This window comes from Panthera uncia, chromosome D1 (assembly GCF_023721935.1).
Source record: "Panthera uncia isolate 11264 chromosome D1, Puncia_PCG_1.0, whole genome shotgun sequence".
In the NCBI taxonomy this organism is placed as follows: domain Eukaryota; kingdom Metazoa; phylum Chordata; class Mammalia; order Carnivora; family Felidae; genus Panthera; species Panthera uncia.
In genome coordinates, this window is record NC_064808.1 from 104,087,091 (window position 1) to 104,109,498 (window position 22,408).

General features: G+C 39.0%; 1 protein-coding gene across 1 annotated transcript in view; it reads right to left on the reverse strand.

Moving 5' to 3' along the window:
- The window catches only part of DDX10 (DEAD-box helicase 10), a 280,373-nt gene that overhangs the window by 108,692 nt on the left and 149,273 nt on the right, over window positions 1–22,408 (reverse strand). Inside the window, exons 14-15 of the mRNA XM_049613892.1 lie at window positions 12,381–12,500; window positions 8,588–8,752 (exon numbers count right to left, since the gene is read on the reverse strand). Coding sequence (XP_049469849.1) covers window positions 8,588–8,752; window positions 12,381–12,500 — 285 coding nt within the window. The remainder of the gene's footprint in view (window positions 1–8,587; window positions 8,753–12,380; window positions 12,501–22,408) is intronic.

Genomic DNA, 22,408 nt, shown 5'->3' on the forward strand with positions numbered 1-22,408 from the left:
TCAAATTTTACCTGGCCATCAGAATTCACACGGGCATACAAATGGGCTAATTTTTCCTTGTAACATTTCTACCACAAGTCCCAGATGCATGAGGGACATCCAAAACCTTTAAAATAGGGAGTGACCACGAGCAGGACATGGAGCTTAAGTATAAATAAAAAGAACTTTCAATACTCAGTGAAACATAAGGAAAATTAGAAAACTTTTCCTTCTTATCTTAAAAAGCTATTAGCACTCTACCTGAAAAGAGGCAGGAGTAAACATCAGTCTTCAAACAGAGGAAAAAACAGAAAGTAGAATTTATGGTAATCCAAAATTTAGGAAATGGATATAAGAAGAAAGTACATTTTTTCCTTTACTAAAGAAAAAATTTCTTTTTAAAAAGATATACATATGATTTACAGATGTTAAAAATGACAAGACAAAAAGATAAAGGTTGGAGTACAATGACTTTTATTTTAATAAAATAATTAAATTTTATTAGACTGAGCAATTGAGGTTCTCCCTCTCTTAATTTTTTGTGGTTCAAATGCTTCAAATCCTTTATTTTCCTATTTCATTTTTGAGGACACATTGGTAGCAAAAGCTATTTTATGCCACACAAAAATAAGGCAACATCTTATCTTTAGTCTTACCATCCTACAAATGATTAAATGTAAGAAGAGCGTGAAATTCAATAATAGAAACCAAATACACAAGGGATAGGAAAACAGAAAAATCACATTTCAAGGTACAAAACACCCTCTTTACAGATGTTATTATACCTCTTCTGGCTTCTCACAAACTATAGATCCCTAGCTTCCAGAAAAGCAAATACCATGAAGTATGAATTTCATCAGCAGACAGGACTACGTTATTTAAATCATTTCATTCTATGGCAATCTTGGAAATTCACAGATTTGGAAATACAACTCAGGAGCTAGTGGAAGCATAAGCTATTTGAATGAGTATCAGGTGACTGTGTCAGTTTGGTAAGGAATCAATTTCCCAGCTGTCAGAGAGAGCAGCAGGAAACATCTATCCTTCTTTCAGTATCACATGAACCTCTTTTTCAGGGAAGAAAATTGGCTCAACAGAAGTGAATAAAAGAATGATTACAAAGATTTCTGGCCCTGAAGACACCCCCTACCCTCCAACAACAAAATCCCAGTTAACCTAAATCCTTCCCAGGGACTCCGAACAAAGCAAGGTTCTCTGATCTGTTCCCTCTTCCGTATATAAATCTGTAACAACTCCAACAAGGATATGAAGACAGGGAGAAAAGTAAGTATATCTGGAAACATCTGCTGAGCTACTATGTGCCAAGCCCCATGGTGGGCTTCTAAGGGTTGGCCAAACAGTCTAGTTCCCCTGGTCTTTTTAGTCTATGACCTGGCCTTGTCAGACACATTGATTACATTAGCACCAAGCTCCGCCCATGTTCCTTAACCACAATCTCCAGCCATTAACCATCAATCTAACCACCACCACCTCACCTCTCCAACATCATATGGTGTTTAAAAAAAAAAAAAATCGCATGATCCCACTTTATTTCAACAATAAAAAATAGAGATGATAAACAGCTCAAAGACTTGCCACGCAGTTGATGAGATCTATGCAATTTTGAGTATTTAAATGTCTTATTTTGGATGCTGAATATGAAGGAGGGCCCATGTATCAAGCTGCTGAACTGAGTATCACAAAATGGTATAAGCTCTTTGGAATATAAAGAGAAACCTCTCAGGCAGACATCTCTAAATCAGAAAGGTTCCACAGTAACGGGCTGGCTCCTTTTCTAAATAGATTTTTTTTTTTAATGTTTATTTATTTTTGAGACAGAGAAAGACAGCATGAACGGGGGAGGGTCAGAGAAAGAGGGAGACACAGAATCTGAAACAGGCTCTAAGCTCTGAGCTGTCAGCACAGAGCCTGACGCACGGCTCGAACTCACGGACTTGGAGATCATGACCTGAGCCAAAGCCGGACACTTAACCGACTGAGCCACCCAGGCGCCCCAGGGCTCCTTTTTTATAGTACACTTTGCTGTGATGGTAGTAGGAAGGGCTGAAACTGGAAAAGGGATGGGGATATACAAAAAGAGGATCTCCTTTCCTCCCCTGAAAGTAAGCTTTGTTCATTAAGTCCAATTTGGAATTAAGCACCAGATGTTTAGTCCCTTATTCTCATGATGACATTGCTGACAACAGTAAAATTTCTTAAGGTCATCTGAGCCAGACCAGTCTTCGACAAGGCCTTAGGCTCTTAGACTCACAATTACTTAAAAATGGACTCTGGTGCTAGTAATTATATAGATACTGAATGAACACTCAAGCAAAGACATTATTAGTACTGGGTCCTAAACTAAGCTACTAACGACCACGCTTACTTTATTCCTTAATGTATTTGACAACAATGGCCTTGCTCTGGAAACATGAACAATTTCCATTATTTGTCATTCCTTCCTCAAAATCCTCCACTCCTATTCTCACCCTTTCATTCACTGTTTCAGAGTTAGCTGTTGTAAGAGAATGCCTGATGGTTTAAGGTAGTTCAAACAGAACGAATAGTTAAAAAAAGAGTCTGTAGAATAACAAAGACCTTGGGGTAAGAGTCCCAGGCCTGCCATTTGTGACTCATGGGACCATGGAAAATTACTTGACCCTTCCTTCTAAGTCTATTTTATCATCTGTAATTTGAAGCTAGCTCACTTTTCTCAGAAGTTAACTGTTAGCACTAATTCAATAACACATGCAAAGCACAGCACTGCAGATGCCTGATTACTGCTCCCCTCCTTCCTGATATCATATACATTTATGTTTTAGATACGTGGACTCAATGGCAACTCAATTCCGTGTCAACAAAGACAAAAATGAAATAGACTTCCTGAAAAGTCCCTGGGGCGCCTGGGTGGCTCAGTTAAGCGTCCGACTTCAGCTCAGGTCATGATCTCGCAGTTTGTGAGTTCGAGCCCCGCGTCGGGCCCTGTGCTGACAGCTCAGAGCCTGGAGCCTGCTTCGAATTCTGTGTCTCCCTCTCTCTCTGCCCCTCCCCAACTCGTACTCTGTCTCTCTCAAAATATTAATAAACACTGAAAATAAATGAATAAATAAATAAATAAATATAAATATAAATAGATAAATAACTAAATAAGTAATAAATAAAAGGTCCCATGGGGCGCCTGGGTGGCTCAGTCGGTTGAGTGTCCGACTTCAGCTCAGGTCACGATCTCGCGGTCCGTGAGTTCGAGCCCCGCGTCGGGCTCTGGGCTGATGGCTCAGAGCCTGGAGCCTGCTTCCGATTCTGTGTCTCCCTCTCTCTCTGCTCCTCCCCCGTTCATGCTCTGTCTCTCTCTCTATCTCAAAAATAAATAAAACGTCAAAAAAAAAAAATTTAAAGGTCCCTTTAACTCTTTTCTAACCTTCCGTTCACGCTAGTAGTACCATCTTCGCAAGCAGTCCAAGCCCCATCCTGGCACGGCTGTGTTATCTAAACCTATAATCCAAAACCGATAAAGCACTCAAAGCAAATTTCCAGGGAATGAAAGAGAACTTCATGTTGTATTGCTTCTCTCCACTCCCAGCTGTTCCAGCAGATATTATCAGCATAATTACAAGTTATCTTCCAGAGCTAAGAATGATGACACACACCACAAAGCAGATTTTCACTCCATTCAAGTAAAAGACGTCTTTCACTGACGTGATCCACAGCCCACCTTTGAGGGTTCTGACTGAATGGCAAGAAAACACATTGTTTCCATGCAAATGTACTGGTTTCGCCTTTAGGGTATACTAGTTTACTAATGGCCTAATATGAAAAAATTATAGCTCCTGCTATAATCTTACTTCTGATGAGTGGTTTCAAAAGGTTCAACACAGAAAAGAGTAACAGGCCTAGTTAAGTACAGCTTCCTATGAGCCGCCAGGGAAAGGTGAGGATTGGAATGGTCTCAGAAAAAAAAAAAAATGAAGACTCAGCAAAGATAAATAAGGCTGCCGACTCAGTGACCAGAGCAGTTACACAAGGTCCCCTGACGTCCACAGAGCGGGCAGCTCGGAGTTCCAGGAGCAGGAAGCTAAATTTACTCCCAGGGACACCGTACCAGCTCTTTTGTTTGTGTTATAAACTAGTTAAAATTCTTGTTGCTCAGCTTCTAAACCTTTAGGACAAAGAAGATATTTACTTGAGCCACAGTAGAAATTACAGAGCTTTCAGAGTTTGGTAGATGAAAATATGAGTCAAGAATTGGTCTGTCAGCATGAAGAGTGACAATGAACAGCAGAGTCCTGTACCACAGAAACTGGGAGCACGTTCAAAACCAGGGGCAGAGCTGGTAACTGTAAACAGCAGGAGCAAACAACTACTTCAAAATCATTAAGACAAAACCCACAGATATTAAATGTTACCCTTTTAAACCAGAATATAATCGTGAAACATTGTGAACATGCTGAAAGAACATTCCTAAATTATGAAAACTCCTAAAATTGACAGGTATTTTTAAAAATACAGATTTTGTGGGGCACCTGGGTGGCTCAGTCAATTAAGCGTCCGACTAATGACTTTGGCTCAGGTCGTGATCCCAGGGTCATGGGATCAAGCCCCGTGTCAAGTTCCGCACCAAGTGTGGAGTCTGCCTAAGATTCCCTCTCCCCTTCTCCTTCTGCCCCCTCCCTGCTCACACTCTCTTTCCCTCTCTCTAAAAAAAATAAAAAATAAAATAAATAAAATACAGATTTTGTAGAGTTTTCTTTTTACATGTAAGATTCTTTTAGGCACATCCCCTACTCAATTTTTTGTCAAGTTTCTTCATCTCCTTCTATCTTAAGTAAGTAAAGGTTATCCCCAGACCCGAAGTTAGTACTTCAAGAGTTCTTTAGGGACATACAATTCTTCTCAGTATTCTTCCAAAGAAATAACAAAATTATGAGGGACGACTTCAAGGGAAACATAATTACATTTGCCCAAGGTAAAACCTTATGCTAGAAGAACTAAGCATTGTCATTACAGTAAGTAATATACTCAATTAGGAAAAAAAAATATGATTTCAAAACCAATAATGTATTCAGATAAGGCAATTAAGATAAAATAATCTGTGCAGGACTGATAATATGTTTCATTTCTAAAATAATATTTTAGTAACCACTGGAAAATAAGCAAATAAGGAGGCCTTATCATCAAGGTAGAAACCCTTCTTGTCAGCAGGAAAAGATGACCAATTAAAATTCCATTTTCCAAACAAAAAGGGGTACTTTTATTCCCATATCCTCCCTATACACACAGAGCCAGAGGGGCCCCCTGACCATCTGGCAGGAACTCCCATTTCCCCCCTTTACACAACAAGACAGTGCAATCCAAACTGGTGACTGGGAATCTCACCCGGACCAGGCAATGCCAGACTTAGGGCTCAAAGGCAAGGACTCCTCCTTATCACATTCTTCCTGCCAAATAAGCCAAACGTTCAAACTTGCCGTGTCTTCGAGGCAGAAATGCAGTCCACGGCAGCCTGGTGCATGGCTGACCTGAGCACCTGCACTGTCTTAAATATGCCATTATAATAAACTTACTAAGTCTAAAGTGCTCAAACATGATATCTTCTAATTTAATACACAAATACTTACATCTGTGTAAGTAATAATTTCTACTGATGCAAATACCGAGAAAGTAATCGTATCTGATTCAGATAGCATTTACATTCAAGTTGAACAGACAGAACACTATTTTAGTTATTTCCTTGCACTTTTTTCAGGCTACACAACATTTTCAACTTCTGATATGGAAAGGATGCCACGGGTTACCTGTGTGCAGAATACAGCCATTCTGTGCAAAATCACCAGCTGTGGCTTCCTGTTAAAGACCCCTATCTATTTTAGTTAGAAAGGTACTGACTTTGAAACTAGTAGTATGTGAAGTTCTTGTGATTTCTTTCACAGCTGTGTCAGCCCAAACTGCTCTGTTCAACCTTGCCATGAGATAATCACAGCGATAGCTTAAATATCATATGCTACTTTTAACAATGGTGCAAAGAAAATGAATTATTTAAAAGCACAAAAGTAACTGAAGATGGAAATGTGCAGAACAATCTACATATAGTATACTTACCTTTCTTGTAACAAAGGGAGAAAATAAGGATCTGTATTTATTTCTGTTTACTTGCATTTGCATAAAGAAACGGCCAGGATACATTAATAATTAATAAAAATAGCTACCTACAGGGGTAGGTATAAGTGAGAATGACAGGCATCGGCAGAAGCAAGATTTCTCAACATTAGCTTTTGTATGATCTTTATTTTAGAACAATGTGAATATATTATTCATTTTGAAAATGTTAACGTAAAAAAAAAGGTATAAAAAGCTTTTGTGCAGTGATGGAATATCCACAGTTAACTGTGGTTTAATTATAATCTTCCAAGAGACAGAGAAACTCATGTATTTTAAGTATTCTCTCCTCACAAAGCCTAGCACACACTGTGTAATAAATGCACAATTAGTCAAACTGAAATTAAGTTTCTAAAGGTTTCAGAAAAAATATTCCACAACCTGGATGCAGTAACTTCTACACATGAGAGGAGGAAGGGAGGGGGAGACAAGAAAGGGCAAGAGTGGGAAAGCTTTCCTTTATGTAAATGCCTCCTGCTGCCTTTACTGCTGGCTAGATTTAAAAATATGGGGCGTCTGGGTGGCTCAGTCAGTTAAGCGTCCAACTTCAGCTCAGGTCATGATCTCCCAGTCCGTGAGTTCAAGCCCCACGTTGGGCCCTGTGCTGACAGCTCAGAGCCTGGAGCCTGCTTCTGCTTATGTGTCTCCCTCTCTCTCTGCCCCTCCCCGACTCGTGCTCTGTCTCTCTCACTCTTAAAATGAATAAATGTTAAAAATAAATAAATAAATAAATAAATAAATAAATAAATAAATAAAGTCAGTCAGTCTAGGGGTGCCTGGGTGGCTTAGTCAGTTAAGCATCCAACTTCGGCTCAAGTCATGATCTCACGGTTCATGGGTTAGAGCCCCGCATCGGGCTCTGTGCAGACAGCTCAGAGCCTGGAGCCTGCTTCGGATTCTGTGTCTCCCTCTCTATATCTGCCCCTCCCCAACTCAGACGCACACACACACACTCTCTCACTCTCTCTCTCTTTCTCTCACTCAAAAATAAACTTAAAAAAATAAAAATAAAGGATAAAGTTCCTTTAGTTGTCTCCCCAGATAAGTACTCTAAGTGAAGTGTAAGCTGAAACATGACACACTGCTGGCATTCTTAACATTATTAAAAATTTTAATAACATAATTAGTGCTAACTTTCAACTTAAAGTACTGTAATAAACAGCAATGCATGAAATGTTTTGTTTGTGTGATAACATTCTGAACTGCAAACAGTATATCTGAGGTTCATCTGTTCCCCACATTTCTGGAATGACTTTTTCACCTGTATTTCCATCCCTGAAGCTATCTTCAATGTCTGCTTCTTTTTATTCATCAAATGCTACTGCAAAGTGGCATCAAAGCTTGAAGGAATGAGAACCACTGTTCTAGAAAAGTTTACTGAGCCACTGAATCGTTATAAGGTCAAACAGGAGTCAAAAAACACAAAAATCCTTCTCAGGATGTAGTAATGTCCACATCCAAAGGCTTACAAGTTCTTGACCCAGAATTTCATATTATGGCAGACAGCCTTAGCCATGATACTATGTTCCCCTGAAGTCATTCCTGTCTCAAGGGCATGCTAGAGAAACATCCTTAAAAATGTTAAATCTGTCTTATTTCATTAACTAACTCATTGATTTAGAGAAATACCCACTTTTATGGGAATTAAGTAGTCTGAGAAGACAGTAATGTCACTAAGTGACTGGAATGGAGTAGTCCACTTCAGGGATAACAGAAAACTGCCAAGTGTAAGGCTAACAGTGCACATGCTATAGCACTCTCTCTTTAACAAGGTTGATTACTTTCTTTCTTTTTCTTTCTTTGTTCCTCTATCTCTCTTTCTTTTCTTTTTTTTAATACACTAAGTAAATCTTCCATGCATTATCAACTAACTGCTATGGGAAGAAATTCAATGATAAAGTTTAAGCTGAAACATTAATGTCACTTAAACAGGTCAATGGTGAACAGCCTGTGGTACATCCACACCGGGTACTGATACACACAACAACCTGGGTGAATCTACATAGAATTCTGCTCAGTGTAAAATGCAAATCTCAAAAGGCTACATACATATTACGATGCTTTAGTTACATAACATTCCTGAAATGGCAAAAATTCTAGAAATGGAGCACATGGGATGAGAGAGTAACAGAGTGTATTACTTCTTACAACAACATGTGAAATTATAATAATCTCAAAATCAAAGCTTTAACTAAAAAGAAATCACTAACATTATTTGGGTTACCTCAACCAAAAGCAGATGTGGGCAATGTTCTCAGACACCAGTGACTCCACAAAGATTCCACCAGCAAAATCAAAAAAGGAGACCAGATAAAATGACAAAATATCCACAGAAAAAGAAGCGTTAGAGAAAGCAGACAGTAACATGGTTACTGATGAACAACTAATGAATATCTAGATATATTTAGGGACATAGTAAATGTCACTCAGTATTAATCCAAGATGGAAAACTTACCCGATGCTTTGCCCTGATCTTCTTCCTATACTCTTCTTTGTCAAATTTGTCCTCTTCCTGAAGCCTTTCCTTTGCTTTATCTAAGTTGATGCCCCCAGTGCTGTCCTCCTCCTCTTCGGCATCCTTGGAGACAGACTTCTGCATCTGAGGCCACTGCTGAACTGACTGCAGGCAGGGAAAAGGTTTAGTATGGTGCACGAAACAGGGAACATCAACAGAAAACCATTTCCCTTTGCAGAATGATTTTGAAATGGTGTATTTTCCCACTTTCTGCCTTACAACCTATATTTCTTCTTTATTTTTTTTCTAAATGTTTGTTTGAGAGAGACAGAGCATGAGTGTGGGAGGGGTGGAGAGAGAGAAAGAGAGACACAGAATCCAAAGCAGGCTCCAGGCTCTGAGCTGTCACTGCAGAGTGTGGCGCGGGGCTGGAACTCACGAACTCAGAGATCATGACCTGGGCCGAAGTCTGACGCTCAAGTGACTGAGCGACCCAGGCGCCCCACAACCTATATTTCTTAAGCTTTCTAACAAACTTTAGAATTGAAGTGGGCAGGGGCACCTGGGTGGCTCGGTCGGTTAAGCGTCCGACTTCGGCTCAGGTCATGATCTCACGGTCCGTGAGTTCGAGCCCCGCTTCGGGCTCTGTGCTGACAGCTCAGAACCTGGAGCCTGTTTCATATTCTGTGTCTCCCTCTCTCTGCCCCTCCCCTGCTCATGCTCTGTCTCTCTCTGTCTCAAAAATAAATAAACGTTAAAAAAAAAAAAAAAAAGAATTGAAGTGGGCAAACCCACAAAAAAGACTGTCCCGGTCAGGATAAAGTAACGCTGCCATGATCCAGTGACGGCAGGATTAAAGGAAAACGTCATGAAAGACTTTGGAGGAAAACATAGTTGCTTCAACATCATCTCAAACAGTGTTCTCAGTGTGCTGTGCTCCACCAGTTCTGTTCCAAATCATCTCTGCCAGCGACTGCCAACACCCCCATCACTTCTCTCACCATCCTCTGTGGTTTTACTTCCCTGTTCTTCTGACTAGAATTTACCTCCTTGAGGGCAGTCATATATCTTGTTCATGTACTCTCAGAGCCCGGTACAGTATCTGGCACATTATCAGATACTCAGAATTGATCGATAAATCACCTAGCAGCCAGTACTACACATAAAGACTAAAATAACTAAGCATAGAAAAAAATTAGTTTAGATTTCAGGAGCTGGCTCAAATCTATGGAATTTACACACACAGTTTATGGTTAGGAACACGGTAACACAGAAATCAGGGCAGTGATCTGGAGTCAGGGGACCTGGCTTAATGTCCCAGCCTTTCTGCTAGCCCGACTGCAGAATCCTGAATAAATTCCTTCATTTCTGGGCATCTGGGTCCTTTTCTGAAAAATAAGAAAAGGTCTGGTGGACTCAGTAATCTTCCAGGTCTAACATTGTAAAATTCAAGGCAATTCAGACAAAACCTATTCTCTTATTTGAACGAGTAATTGGTTGCCAGAGGATTTCAGTAGCTGCCACCGTTTTGAAAGGCTGCTCATGAACGTGCAAAGAGAAGCTGTAGGCCTGCGCGTCACAGGTATCGCTGCCTCCTCTCACTCCTGTCACCGCCCACTGCGGCCATTCTTCCAGATGGGATCCCCGCAGCAGGGACCAGGGATCACGAATGTCACTGCCTGTGCAGCCACGATGGGAGGCCACGGACAATGAGAAAGGAGTGAGAGGGAGCAGGCATGGCATCCATGCTCAGACTCCTCAGCCCTGCCTCGTGACCATGTGAAAGAAGCTTCTGCATCTGTGGGCTGAATGCAAAGTTCTTTCAGAATTTTAGAGCAGAAGTTTCAACATGGCTCAAAGCCATATGGAGCTCCTATCAGCAATAAGTTTACATTGAAACATTTTACAGTTAAGGATTTGTATCCTTCTTGGAGCAAAGTAATCTGTGTAGTTAAACTTACAAGCACAGTGAGGATCCTCATTACACGAACAGCACTAATCTTACTTTACAATAAGCATCTGACGTAATACAACTATATTCTGGTTAAGCTCGCTTCAGATGCTGACCTCTTTTTAGTAATTTCATGAAGATCCATTACTTATCAATTCTATAGGCTTTGTCTACAATTTCCAACAACTTTAAATTGCGCTTTTTCATGTGATTCATACACCACTTTACTCCATGTTGTCAGTGTAAATCTGGGCTTCTGGTGCCAAGCTCCCTTCCCCCGAAGTAACATCCACACCTGTTAACTCCACAGTTAAAACATACTCTGGGTGCCTGGGTGGCTCAGGTCCAACTCTCGATTTCAGCTCAGGTCATGATCTCATGGTTTGTGAGTTCAAGCCCCACACTGAGCTCTGTGCTGACAGTACGGAGCCTACTTGGGATTCTCTCTCTCTCTCTCTCTCTCTCTCTCTCTCTCTCTCAATCTCTCTCTCTCTGCACCCCCCCACCCTGCCCCACCTCTCAAAATAAATAAATAAACTTCAAAAAAAAAATACTCCAGTGTATGCAGCCTGTTTACACAGCATCTGTATTAATGACAACGAAATACCTGATGTGCTACATGACAGTATTTTAAAAGCTGTTATTTTATTGGGATTTTAGAAAATAGTTCATCCATTTAAAAAACTTCTGGGTTAACTGTATGCTGGGCTCTGTTCTCAGAGCTGGGAATGGAGTAGGGAGCAAAGTCAACAGACACCCTCCCTTGGGTAGCTGCCCTCATTCCACTGGAGCAGAAGAAAACAACAATAACCACGTAAATAGAGGATGTCAAGCCACAAGAGTGCTGTGAGGAAAACAGAAGACAAGGCAAGGAAAGGAGAGGACAGGGGGCATGGGGCGCTGAGCACTCTACCAGAAAGCACAGGAAACCTGGGGGGTGACACAAGTTAGACCCTGCTGTGGCTGCCCCCCGACATTACTCCTTATGTCAGTCACGGACTTTCCACATCTCTTTCCTCTTCAAAAACAAGGTTATATGACAGAGGGACTTTTCACCAGCAAGCTTTCCGACTCTGCAAGTATGTATTTACACTAAGACCGAGGTAATGGTGACAAGAGAGTTGGGCACCTGCATCTGATATGATGTGAAAGCAGAAAATGCCCTCAAAGCCAGACCAGTAAGAAACACGCCAATACAGCATCTAGACTGAGGAACCGCAAAGCAGAGACTTTTGAGGGCCCAGAAAAGAAGCTGTGGCAAGTGGTTTTGTTACGATTCTTGCATTTGTTCCCAAAGGACGTGTTGATGGACACCTTGACAGGAAAGTCTAATCTGTAAAAATGGAATTTAAAAAGTTCAAAACCAACTCTGTGTCATTAGCACCAACAAGTGTCCCAGTTTACTGTCAGTAAGGCCATCCTGCTTATAGATGGCAGCTGACGAAATGCCCGAGACAACAGAGGAATCGCCTTAGCACGCTTTAAAGAAACATTTTCTGGGGCACCTGGCTGGCTCAGTCAGTTAAGTGTTAAGTGGGTTGAGACTTCAGCTCAGGTCATGATCTTGCGGTTTGTGAGTTCAAGGCCCGCGTCGGGCTCTGGGCTGACAGCTCGGAGCCTGGAGCCTGCTTGGGATTCTGTGTCTCCTTCTCACTCTCTGCCCCTCCCCCACTCATGCTTGCTCGCACGTGTGCTCTCTCTCTCTCACAAATAAATAAACGTTAAAAAAAAGAAAAAGGAACATTTTCTTTCTCTCATTAATGAATGTTAAGTCAGCAGGAGAGTCAAACTCTTTACACTAAGCGGAAGGTATCTCAGAGATGAAGCCTTTAAGAATCTTACCTCCCCTTCCTCAGTAAATGTTATCTTCTTATTCACTTTAAAATTTCTCTTCATTACTTTTTTTGCTTCTGCGACCTTGGTCACTTTCTTCTTGACACTGGATTTAGAAGGTTCTTTCTTCTGTGTGAAAATATACAAACAAAAGAGATTAGTTAAATGGCTGCTTTACGTTAGGAATTTCACTCTGGCAATACACTTTCTAAAACTCAATATATTTCCTGCTCACTGGCTAATAAGCACCAAAAGTACTGTCCAGAAATAAAGTTATTAGACTTTTTAATGAATGATACCCCCAATACTATAGGGGCTTAAGTGTAAACAAGATAAATGTTAGCCATAAGCAACCTTTAAAATTTCTTCCATTACTGAAACCATGCTACCCTGATAATGCTGAAGCAGCAGAAACTCATGATAATGTGACAAATGGGCATCCAAGGTAAATAAAGCTCTCTTCCAGCTAAAACACAGAACACATTTTTTAAATAGCTCTAATTCCAAGTGCAAACTTAAATTTTCAGAGTAGGAGAATGTTTACCTGGAAAGCACAATTACTGCAATACATTGTTTGCAATTCCACATTCTTCCTCCCATTACACTAATTTACTATATGAACACGGGGAAAAGCCTTTGATAACAAAGCTGTGCCCAAAGGTGAGATGGAATCAGAATAATTCAGCAGGATACCCTGATCAGAACCCACCTAACATCCTCAAACCACCACAGCAAGGTAGTGAACATACGAAGCCACTGCTTACTTATGCTAAGTGAATGCTGAGGAGCCATGTGAAATGGGGAGCTGTGGAGGTCATACCACAGCCTGCACAGATGAGAGAGGGACAGTAAGAAACTCACCACTAAGAGGGATTTGCACCATGTTTCTTACATTAGATCCAGGAATACCACCGGCGGTGGTTGGTAAACTAATCTAAGGCAGGCTTCATCAGGTGAGTAAGTAGACAGAATGAGAAGTTTCTGGTGCAACAGTGAAGACAACAAATTTGAATTCAAGCTCTACTACCACTTATGAGCTATGTAGGAGCAAGTTACTTAACTTCTGTGCTTTAGCTATAAATTGACCCTCAATAGTACCTCTGTCTCATAGGGTTGGCTGGGAGAATTTAATAATAAATGTAAAATATACAAAATCTAAGTATTAAATAAACCTCAAATACCACTAGTGATCTCTTCAAGCTACCTAAAGAGATCATGCCAACTGCATCTGTATGAACTGCATCAATCCCAGACTTGGAGCTTCCTAACTGATTGTTTTTTTTTAGCACTGTGTTATAGGTAACCACCCAATAAAAACTAAGAAAGGAGGGACTGATCTAGGAAACAAGAGTTATCACAAGCTTTGAGAAGATGTACATTATTTATAACTACTATATTATGGTAATCAATAAACAGAAAGAACAATTCACTTTAAACAGTTTATATTATTGATAATGAATACAAAAATGCTTAAAAATAAAGTACCATGACATCAAAAATAACAAATTTACTACAACAGAGGTTTGTAGCAAGTTATTAATACATTACGTTTTTAGATAACAATAATGCTTATTATGAAAATTAGCTAATGTATCTGCAATATGATAATTTACGTACAAGAAAGTTGCAACATGATAATTTAAGTACAATGGCTCTGTTATGTGGGTGTTACTAACTTTACTAACTGCTTTTTATAGTTCTGGTTCCTAAAACTATACCATCTAATTACACTTATTTCTCAGACCACGTATCAAGTCAAAGTTAAAAACATACTAAGATTTGGGGGGCACCTGGGTGGCTCAGTGGGTTAAATGTCCGTCCAATTTGAGCTCAGGTCATGATCTCACGGTTCGTGGGTTCGAGCCTCCGCATCGGGCTCTGGGCTAATAACTCAGAGCCTGGAGCCGGCTTTGGATTCTGTGCCCCTCCCCCCTCTCTGCTCCTTCCCTGCATGTGTGCACGAGCGCTCTCTCTCTCTCTCTCTCTCTCTCTCTCTCAAATAAACATTTAAAAAAAAAACATACTAAGATTTTAAATCTATAAAACGCTTACGAAAAGATTCATCTTCTCTAAAGTAATTTTTATTACATCAGAGAGATATCAATAATGTTACAATCCCATTATACCTGCACCTCACAAGATTTCTATGAAAATAAATTCAATTTGTTTCAAATGTCTTCTTCCCATGGGATATTCCATCTACTCCTCCCAACCCCCACCGGCCCCAACTGCATGCATGCTGCCACCAGGTTGCACAAGGCCCTAAACTGCTCTGTCCATCCCTCACAACCTTCTCCCCACCACTGTGCTCTGAGATACACTACTATTATTCTCCTTAGGAAATAATACAGTCCTTATTTTCTCACTTCTGAGGGTAATTAACTAAGCTGTGTAGCATTAAAACTTCTACATTAAAAGAGACCAGGGTGTTAGGAAGCTGATTGCCAACCGAGGTTAAGTTGCCACCTGTAGGTCACCTTGTGAACACAGGGCATTAATAAGACCCCCACTTCCTTCTTCCCAGCCAGTACTCCTACCCCCACCTTTCTCCACAGACAATTATCAAAGAACACCACCAACACAATCGCCAGGGTTGGTGACGGAGTTATTCCTACTTGATCTTCTTGCTTTTTAGGGTTAGATCAACTCTTGAGGATCATGGGTTGGCTAATGTTCTGTCATCAGAGAGAACGCTGATCAAATAGCGCAAACTCAGAGGATCATTACAACGTAAAAATAACAATTATACAGGAGTAAGTTATCACCACTTAAAAAAAAAATGCTGAGGAGCAATCAGAGCCAACATTCTGGGGGTAATACTCTAGATCTTGATAGGAATTTGAGTTACACAGGTGTATATAATTGTCAAACCTCAACTGTTACACTTAAGATTGGTGTATTTTACTGCACATAAATTTCTACCTCAAAAAACAGTCCTGTAATGAACTTAAATGAATGCCTAGCAGGCTGAGGTATATACAGTACAAAGGGTAATACTGTTGGCAACTTACCCTGAAGTGCATTAAATTTAAAAGTGTGATAAATAGTTGGAGAATTACATGATAAAGGCCATATGGTAAGAGTTTCATTATAGAATGAGTAGTGAATATTTTGGTGTACAAAGTGCACTTTCTTCAGCTTTTCTTTATGTTTGAAATTTTTTTAGAACAAAATACAAAAAAGGCCTGGTCCCAGGAATGAGAGAAAAAGTCATAAAGCAAAAATACCAAAAACTGCCAAAATAGAAGAAACATCAGTTAAAAAACCAACCTCGGGGAGCCTAGGTGGCTCAGTCAGTTAAGCATCTGACTTTGGCTCAGGTCATGATCTCATGGTTCATGAGTTTGAGCCTCACATCTGGCTCTGTGCTGAGAGCTTGGAGCCTGGAACCTGCTTTGCATTCTGGGTCTCCCTCTCTCTCTGCCCCTCCCCAATTCATGCTCTGTGTGTGTCTCTCTCTCAAAAATAAATAAATATTTAAAAAGAAAAAGAAAAAAGAAAACCAGCCCTGCATGGTGGAACCTTGGGATGATTCAGGTCTATATCAAGAGCTTTAGGGAGACCCATGAAACCACTGAAATTATGTAACAACACTTGGGGATCTTTGCATCAAAAAAAATCAAATTTGTTCATTTTAGGGAAGCCACTGTAAAGAACAGAAATTGCAAAATGGGTGAAAAGACACATGTTTATTTTATTTCATTGACAGGTTGGGGATTCACTCCAATACTTGAGAATTATTCTTCAGTCATTCAAATACGCCCTAGAGTATCGTCCACACACAAGACACCACAGTGCACACTGGAGACTGAGCAATGACAGAGACAGGGGGACTCCCAACCCTCCATGGCCTAACTCTATGGGGAAAAAAATATTTTCCACTGTTTAATGTCTTTAACTATTTAATCACAAATGTATTAAGTGTTCAGAAAAAATAAAAAGGATGAATGAATCTATGCAACAGGGTACCTGCCTAGCTAGTCTAGGATAAGAAGAGGAGTCCAGGAAAATTTCCGTGTGAGACAAATGTCTAAAATTAATGGCAAACACCCAAACAATGTGTGGCATTAACAAATATCTTCTGGGTGTCCACTGATGGTGTATTTCACATGTGGCTTAGCTTAACTAAGGACAATGTCCTTCTTTAAAACATTACCTTTATGGGGCACCTGGGTGGCTCAGTCGGTTAAGCATCCGACTTCAGCTCAGGTCCTGATCTCACAGTCTGTGAGTTCGAGCCCCGCATCAGCCTCTGTGCTGACAGCTCAGAGCCTGGAGCCTGCTTCAGATTCTGTGTCTCCCTCTCTCTCTGACCCTCCCCTGCTCATGCTCTGTCTCCCTCTGTCTCAAAAATAAAAACATTAAAAAAAAATTTTTTTAAACATTACCTTTAGCAGCTAATACATACTCATCTTTTTTTTGTAAAGGATACTCATGTCTTATGAATTCATGTCTTAATCATGTTAAAAAGTCTCCATTCATGTCTTCTGCAGCCACAGTGTTTACCTCCCAAGAAGCAAATGGCATTAATACCTTTCTCTATATCCTTTCCAGAGACATTCTACCCACAATCAAGTATACATGAAGAACACCAAAGTACTAAATGAGCTATCCACATGGGCATTCACTTACCCAGGATAAATCTCTAAAAGTTAAAGCACTCAAAGAGTATGTACACTTAAAGTTCAACTCAATATTTCCAAATAACCCTCCTGAGAAGTCAAACAAAATTTAACAGTCCCACCAAAAATTTGAGAGTAACTGATTCTCCACATCTATTTTCAGAAAGTAGATATTAGGCTTTATGTTTTGCCAATTAGGTGAAAAAATAGTATCTCGTGAAATTTTTAATTTGCATTTATCTTGTTTTAAGCATAGTAGAACATCTTTCCAAAGACATTTTTTTTTCCTGTGCACTGTGTATCATCTTCAACAGTATTATCAACTATCAACAGTTAATGAATTCCTAGCATTTTACTTATTAATTTGTGAGATCTTTTCATTTGTTAAAAATGTGTCAATATTTTCTCCCACTGCATCATTTACCTTTAGACTTCTACCATAAGGGTAATATTTTGTTGTTTGGACTTTGTTTTGTTTTTTTGCTAAACATGTATTTTTAATTTTTATGTAATCAATGTTTAAAATAAGAAAATTTTCTGGATTTTTTTTGTACCATACTTACCAATATGCTTTCCACTATATGACTTTTCAAAAAACAGTTCAACTTCTTAAAATTCAGATTTTATTTTCTGTAAAAGTTTCAACACTGAATCTTGCATAAGGGGGGAAGTGCTGCTTGTTAACACTTTAAGTTTCTATTAAGTCATTCAAAATATCAAGTATACTTATTGTTAGGCAAAAGTTGTATTTTTACTACAAGACTTTGTATTATTGGTAAAAGAATGAAATTTGTAAATTTTAAACCAAAGAGTTTAAAAAAAGATTTCCTGACAAGATGTAAAACATCAAAACACAATTTTCATTTCCATTTGCACTTCCTTCATGACATGTATGCTAGACATCAGAATAAAATTCAAAAAGGAAAATATCATAAAATACAAAATTGATAAAGCATCAAGTAATTTTCAAGGTCTTGTGACAGCTGTAGGAGGCTGCCACAAATAACTTGGAAGATAAAAGGTTCCGAGAAGGACCGTATTAGTTTTAACACTAGCTACAACAAGATTCAAATATAATCAGTGAAAACAAAAACTAATATAAGCATTACTACTATACATCCTAGAGGTAAATTAAAAGTAACAGTGCAGGGTGCCTGGGTGGCTGAGTCGGTTAAGTGTCCGACTTCAGCTCAGGTCACGTTCTCATGGTTCCTGAGTTCGAGCCCTGCGTCGGGTTCTGGGCTGATGACTCAGAGCCTGGAGCCTGCTTCAGATTCTGTGTCTCCCTCTCTCTCTGCCCCTTTCCCACTCACGCTCTGTCTCTCTCTGTCTCAAAAATAAATAAACATTAAAAAATTAAAAAACAAAGTATCATTGCAAAAAAAAAAGAAAAACAAAAACCATACAGAGATGAAAGTCAGAATTAAAAGAAGATACTCTAAAGAAATCAGATGTTTATGTTTCCTTAAAGTAGCTCCCATATGCATCATGGAATAATTAATGATTTATAATAACAATTTTACCTAAAAGTGAAGGAAACCTACAAAATAAAAAACTCTCAACCCTGGTCAAGACCTTACAGATTACTTATTATAACCTGAGACCTCACATTAAAAGTATGGGCATTTCATAGCATTTATAAGTACTGTTGCCTCAGAGTCCAAAAATAATCATTCCATAGAACTGAAGATTTAAAAAGCAAAACAAAACCAATATAAAAAAAAAAAAAAACCACACCTGCTATGTAAGCATAATTCCTTCATCATCCTAAATTTACTGAGCTACAAGAATTCACACAGTCTAATTTTACACTATAAATTAAGGATGTACTATGTGGCATTTGATTTGAAACCCATCTACAAAATATTTTCTTAAGAAATAAACTTCCCTTGGGAATGCAAGCTGGTGCAGCCACTCTGGAAAACACAGTATGGAGGCTCCTCAAAAAATTAAAAATAGAACTACCCTACGACCCAGCAATTGCACTACTAGGTATTTATCCAAGGGATACAGGTTTGCTGTTTCAAAGGAACATATGCACCCCAATGTATATAGCAGCACTATCCACAAGAGCCAAAGTAGGAAAGAGCCCAAATGTCCACCAAAGGGTGAATGGATAAAGAAGATGTGGTGTGTGTGTGTGTGTGTGTGTATACACACACACACACACACACACATACATACATACATACATACAATGGAGTATAACTTGGCAATCAAAAAGAATGAAATCTTGCCATTCACAACTACGTGGATGGAAGTGGAGTGTATTATGCTAAGCGAAATTAGCCAGTCAGAGAAAGACAAATATCATATGACTTCATTCATATGAGGACTTTAAGAGACAAAACAGATGAACGTAAGAAAAAGGAAACAAAAAAAGTATAAAAACAGAGAGGGGGGACAAAACATAAAGGGACTCTTAAATATGGAGAACAAACAGAGGGTTACTGGAGGGGTTGTAGGAGGGGGGATAGGCTAAATGGGTATGGGGCATTAAGGAATCTACTCCTGAAATCACTTTTGCACTGTATGCTAATTTGGATGTAAATTTAAAAAAATAAAATTAAAAAAAATTTAAGTTACAAAAAAGTTATTTTTACCTACATAAAAATAAATAAATAAATAAATAAATAAATAAATAAACTTCCTTGATGATTAGTGATGTTGCACATGCTTTCATGCACCTATTGGTCATTTATGTGTATGTCTTCTTTGGAAAAAAGTCTATTCTAGTCCTTTGTCCATTTTTTAATTAGATTACTTTGTTTTTGCTTTTGGGTTGTATCAGTTCCTTATATATATATCTCAGAAACCCCTTATCTGAAACATGATTTATAAATATTTCTCCCATTCCCTAGGCTGCCTTTTTGTTTCCTTTGCTATACAGAAGTTTTTCAGTTTGATACAGACCCCTTGTTTATTTCAGCTCTTGTTGCCTGTGCCTATGGCATCTTGTTCAAAAGATCACTGTCAAGACTAATGCCAAGGAGATTTTTTCCCCTATGTTCTCTTCTGGGAGTTTTAATCTTCAGGGAAATGAAGTCAAAACCACAATGAGATAGCATTTCACACTTATTAGGATAGCTATCATCAAAAAGACAAGAGGTAACAGGTGTTGGCATGGGTGTAGAGGAAAGAGACCTGTCGTACACAGTGGGAATGTAAACTGGTTAAGCCACAGTGGAAAACAGAATGGAAGTTCCTCAAAAAAATTAAAAATTTAAACTATCATATGATGCAACAATACCACTCACTCCTGGGTATATATCCGAAGGAAACAAAATCAGTTCTAGGAGAGGTATGTGCACCCCCATGTCTGTTGCATCATGACTCACAACAGCCAAGACATAAAAACAATCCTAAGTGACTGTCAAAGGATAAATGGATTAATAGAAAATGTGGTACACATATACAATGGAGTATTATTCAACCACGAAAAAGAAGGAAATCCTGCCATGGGTGACAATATAGATGAACCTGGAAGGCATTATGTTAAATGAAATAAGTCAGAGACAGATACTATATGGTATCACTTATATGTAGAGTATTTATAGAGAAGAAAAAGGGGAAATGGGGGCTAATGTCACAGAAACACAGAACAGTTGTTGCCAGGGGATGGGAAGAGGGAGAAATTGAGATGCATAACTTTCAGTTATAAGATGAGTAAACTGAAGATCTAATGTATAGCATGGTGACTATAGTTAAAATACTGTATTGTATACATGAAATTTGCGGAGAACAGATCTTAAGCATCCTCATCACACACACACAAAGTTAACTGTGAGGTGATGGGTGCGTTAATTATCTTGATGTTGGTAATCATTTCACACGGCACATGAAAACACAATCACGTTGTATACACATACAATTTTATTGATCGACTATTCCTCAATAACGCTAGGGGAAAAAATAAAAACACCACCACCAGTAAGTAGAATAGGTATGTTTGTGAAATCTTCGCACAACCTATAGTCTTAAAATTAAGAGCCACCTAAAAGGTGTAGAAGAGGTCTGGAGATTGGTTGCATGACTGCGGGAATGTGCTGCACTCTATACTTAAAGTGGTACATTTTCTATGTATTTTACTACGATTAAAAATAAAGAGCCATCTAGACTATAACTAGACTTCAGTTTAAAATGCTGTTATGGAAGCAGTTTCTCTTTTCAGGGCTCCTCCACAAATGTAAACTTAAGTCAAAGCAGCAGTCCCAGAATTCCACAGCAGCTGGAGGGCGGGGCCCAAGGCAGGCAATGCAAGGAACGGGAAGGACACAAGAGACCCTTAAGTGCCGGTCAACTAAAATGCTATGAAACAGAGTGCTTATAAATTATAAATTATGAAAATAATCTTATAAAATGGTCTAACCAATCCACAGGATTTTTCTTCAAAATGTCCACATTTACCAATGTCATTGTTTAAAGTTTAATGGAAGGCAAGCTACAATAAACCTTGGTAATATGCATAAATTGAGTCATACTGCTAAAATCGGGGACAGAGGAGTTGGAGAGAATGACGAGAGCCAGTGCCGCCTCTACCCAAGTCCCAGTTACATTAGTCTGCGGCTGAGTGTATTGCAGCGGACTGTTATCAAACTTGGCCTGCGCCCTTGCCCCCATTATGGTAAAGCCACAGTCACCACTTGGGTTCCTGATTTGTTTTTCCTAATGGACTGTAATCTTCACCAGGGTAAGATCGTTTGTATTACCATTTGTATCCCCAGAGCATCACAGAAAGGCTGGCACACAGGAAGCATTCAGTAAGTACTTCTTGAACCAAGAATTAGTGAAACAATTCCCAGTGGAATAAAGCATTACTTCATTTACTGCTCATAACAACTATGAGTCAAATCTGGGCCCTGAGAATTTTTTTAATTAGAAAACCAAAGGTTTGACAAATTTGGCAATCTGTTCAAGGCTGCACAATTTAAATCAAAGGGTACTTGACTTTGTTGTTTATATTCTACAATGCTTAGGTGATTTTTGTTCAAACTGTCTTAAGTTACAGCATCATAATTTTCCTCAATATGTGCCTTTTACGTTTCTATCAACTTTGAAAGAATGTTTGAAAACTGCTATTCTTAGAAACTTTACACCGTTTTTCAACTTTCCAGTTCATGGTCCATTAAGGAAGATTTTTTCATATTCTACTTTCTGATGCAGTATCTGTATTGGTTTTTAAAATAACTGTTTTCACATCCAAGTATCAATTTTAAATACCAAATATGCCACTTCAAATTACAAGGCCCCAATCCTACTTCCCTTCTGATGAGAATCACAGCTGTTACAGAATTTGTGTATGATACTTGTGTCATTACTTGAATACTGACACTTCATAAATTGTACCTAGAAGACAGCCTAAATACCATTCTAGAAATCTTTCCCAATTTTTAATATATTATAGATAATACATGT